This window comes from Ceratotherium simum, chromosome 1, assembly GCF_057802395.1.
Source record: "Ceratotherium simum simum isolate JZ-2026a chromosome 1, ASM5780239v1, whole genome shotgun sequence".
NCBI classification, from domain to species: Eukaryota; Metazoa; Chordata; class Mammalia; order Perissodactyla; family Rhinocerotidae; genus Ceratotherium; species Ceratotherium simum.
In genome coordinates this window covers 59,510,090-59,513,688 of record NC_141900.1, presented here as the reverse complement: position 1 = coordinate 59,513,688, position 3,599 = coordinate 59,510,090, and the positions used below count along the sequence as shown (strand labels likewise).

Genomic DNA, 3,599 nt, shown 5'->3' with positions numbered 1-3,599 from the left:
GGATCTCTGACAAACCGCGGGGGAAGCCGCCCTGGTTGTTGGCGGTTTAGGGACGGAAGGCACTAAAGCGCTTCGGAAGTGACCATTAATGCGAGCGTGTAATCAAGTCACCGTGCAAATCGGGCAAGTCACGAGGCAGGCACATCCACAGCTGCGAACCCTGGCCCTGAAGGGGGTCCGGCCGGGGTCGGAGGCAGAAGTGGTTCCCAGAGCAGGCCTGTGGGAGGAGGTGCGAACGCGAGCCTCCAGGAGAATAGATTCCAAGACCACGCAAGGGCCACGCAGAGACACGCTCCCACCCCGCCACCCCCAGCCTGAGGCATCCCTCACCCAGGGAGTGGTGGGTGGCAGGAGTCGAGCTCTCTCACCGCCCTCGGGGCACTCGAGGGCCAGGACCGTGCAGCTGAGCACAAGCCAGTGGCATGGGGGCGCACCCCAGCCTCGCCGCGCGCCGGGAGGCCCCCCAGCCAACATGAGTTACACCGGCGATTACGTGCTTTCGGTGAGAACACCGAGTGACGATCTGTTGCTTCCCCTGAGGTGGCTACAAAGAAAGGAAGCCGGGGAGTGAGGGAAAAAAAAAAAAAAAGGAAAGGGGAAAAAAAAAAAGGCCCGGACTAGCTCGCAGCTTGTCAATTTCAACATCGGGTCACATGACCAGCACCTCCCTGCTAAGGATGGGGATAGATTTCCACGTCAGCTTACGTCTCCAAATTTCTACTTCACGGATCCGCTTCAAAGAGGCAGCTGCAGTGGAGAATCATGTTAAGCTCGGCTACTGCGGAGAGCCCAAGGTAGCCCAATGATGGATTTTGATGAGCGTGGTCCCTGCTCCTCTAACATGTATTTGCCAAGTTGTACTTACTACGTCTCGGGTCCAGATTTCTCCAGCCTCCCTTCTTTTCTGCCCCAGACCCCGTCTTCGCGCCCAATGACATACTCCTACTCTTCCAACCTGCCCCAGGTCCAACCCGTGCGCGAAGTGACCTTCAGAGAGTACGCCATTGAGCCCGCCACTAAATGGCACCCCCGCGGCAATCTGGCCCACTGCTACTCCGCGGAGGAGCTCGTGCACAGAGACTGCCTGCAGGCGCCCAGCGCGGCCGGCGTGCCTGGCGACGTGCTGGCCAAGAGCTCGGCCAACGTCTACCACCACCCCACCCCCGCCGTCTCGTCCAATTTCTATAGCACCGTGGGCAGGAACGGCGTCCTGCCACAGGCTTTCGACCAGTTTTTCGAGACGGCCTACGGCACCCCGGAAAACCTCGCCGCCTCCGACTACCCCGGGGACAAGAGCGCCGAGAAGGGGCCCCCGGCGGCCGCGGCGACCTCCGCGGCGGCGGCGGCGGCGGCAGCGGCCACGGGCACGCCGGCAACTTCAAGTTCGGACGGCGGCGGCGGCGGCTGCCGGGAGGCGGCGGCGACGGAGGAGAAGGAGCGGCGGCGGCGCCCCGAGAGCAGCAGCAGCCCCGAGTCGTCTTCCGGCCACACTGAGGACAAGGCCGGCGGCTCCAGTACGTATAAAGGCAGCGCCCTGCGCTTTATGAAAGGGGAGTTGGAAATCTAGCGCAGCACCGCTGTTAAATTTTTATATGCTGTTTTATAAGCATATAAGGTTTATGAAGGGCCTTTAGGTTTCCCCCAACAAAACTTTGTTATAAAAGGCGGGATCACGTGGCGAGTGCTGAAATTGGCCGTGAAATACCCACCGGCCAAGGCATGCCTGCAAAAAAAAAAACAACTCCCTTTTTCCCTTTTTTCCCTTCTCGGCTCCCAAGCCCGGCAGCTCGACCCCGCTCGGGGCCAGCTCGGGCTGGGGAGCCGGAGGTGGGCGCCTGTAAATTCCCCCTGCAAGGGCTCCGGGAGCCTTTGATAGCGAGGTAATCCGGAGATTTTTATAAAAGCCATGTGTTGCGCCGGGACTCCAGTCCCGGCCGGGATTCAAAGGCATCGCTGTTTAACGATGGCGCTAGGAGCGTGTTTAACAGATAAAATAGCCCGCTTAGCTCGAGCAATATATTAAAAGAAACAAATTAACCCAAAGTTGGCCTTTTTGTCCAAAGGAAGCCATTTTCCTCTGGCGCGGTGGCAATTAAGTGCTGCCTTCTGTTGGACTGCATGTTACTCACAATTGTTATTCAATCTGTCAAAAGCGGGTTTTTTCTTTACCTGTTGTGGACTTTTATTGAAAAGGGGAGCAAGTCAAGCTTGCCCGCAGCCTTGGGAAACCCCTCTTTCCTCCACTCTGTTTAACACAGCAGCCCTGCCTTGCGGGGAGCCCAGGACGGCTGTGTGGCCTTAGTGTTCAGGGAAAGCCCAGGATGCGGGGCTTCCGCTGCCACCTCCTCACCTCGCGGGAGCCAGGAGGCTGGCCAGGGGGGCAGGTGCTGGTGGCCAGGACTCAGACTGACAAAGACCCGGCAGCTGCCCCAGATGTTAACGCGGGGCGAGTCATGACCGCAGCCGGGAAAGACCAGGGCTGGGGCCGCCTTTACTGCCTCCAGAACCCGCTCCCAGGTGCTGGAAGGTGAAATGTCCGCGGGCGGCAGTTTGTTTAGTCTGGCCGGGCTGGAGGCAGCCGGCAACCCCCACTTGGCGGCTTTGAAAGCGGCTTCCGCGGCACAACCCCGCCTGTTGCTGTGAGGAGCCCTCCTTTCTGCTCTGGGGGCAGCCTGAGCAGCTTCCCTGGGGGCCTATCTAGGGAGCTGGCTTTTATCTGGGGCTGAACCTCCGCCTGCAGCCTGTCCCAGGCCGGCAGTAGAAGCTTGAAGGCAAGGGCCTGGGGAGACCTTGATGGGGCTTGGGCCAGGCCTCCAGTCCCTGGGGCCAGCCCTTTTCCTCCACTGGGGGCTCTGGGATGGATTGCAGCCCCCACACCTGGCTCACTCCCTGCCTCTTTTGCCCTCCACAGGTGGCCAACGCACCCGAAAAAAGCGCTGCCCCTACACCAAGTACCAGATCCGGGAGCTGGAGCGGGAGTTCTTCTTCAGCGTGTACATCAACAAAGAGAAGCGCCTGCAGCTGTCTCGCATGCTCAACCTCACCGACCGTCAAGTCAAAATCTGGTTTCAGAACAGGAGAATGAAGGAAAAAAAAATTAACAGAGACCGTTTACAGTACTACTCGGCCAACCCCCTCCTCTAAGGCTCTAGCCAGCTGGAATTGGGTGGGGGGCTTCAGACACATGAGATTATATGCAGATTTTGCCCTTGACAAGGTCAAGGCACACAGTGACTTCTGAAGAAAGATGTGCAAGAGAGGGGAGGCAACACGGAGATAGCCCCAAAAGAGGTGGCCTGGGACTCTCTTGGGCATCTGTGGTTAAGATTCCCAACAGTAATTGGATTTGGAGAGTTGTGCATCAACTAGAATGAACGGTTTTGGACCCCTGGTGGTTCACTCTTGGAGACTGCAGAGCTTCGGGCTGGGTGTGGTCTCCATCAGGGGCTCAGCCCCCTGCCAGGCCCCCCGGAGATCAACTCCAGCCCTGGACCCTCCACATGGAGCCTGCCCACCCTCAGGACCCCTGCGTCAAGAAGCTATGCGATCTCCAAAACCAGTTCAGCTTGGGGACAGGAGCAGGAGGAAAGGGCAGGATT

General features: G+C 58.9%; 1 protein-coding gene across 1 annotated transcript; it reads left to right on the top strand.

Moving 5' to 3' along the window:
- The first annotated feature begins 802 nt into the window (after window positions 1-802).
- HOXA11 (homeobox A11) lies at window positions 803-3,144 on the top strand. The gene is made up of 2 exons (XM_004418888.3): window positions 803-1,514; window positions 2,912-3,144. The coding sequence occupies exons 1-2, from the start codon at window positions 803-805 to the stop codon at window positions 3,142-3,144; spliced, it is 945 nt and encodes a 314-aa protein (XP_004418945.1).
- The last annotated feature ends 455 nt before the right edge of the window (window positions 3,145-3,599 follow it).

Coding starts and splice junctions, on each gene's coding strand:
- HOXA11 (XM_004418888.3), top strand. CDS start 803: ATGATGGATTTTGATGAGCGTGGTCCCTGCTCCTCTAACATGTATTTG. Junction 1,515..2,911: donor GGACAAGGCCGGCGGCTCCA/GTACGTATAAAG, acceptor TGCCCTCCACAG/GTGGCCAACGCACCCGAAAA.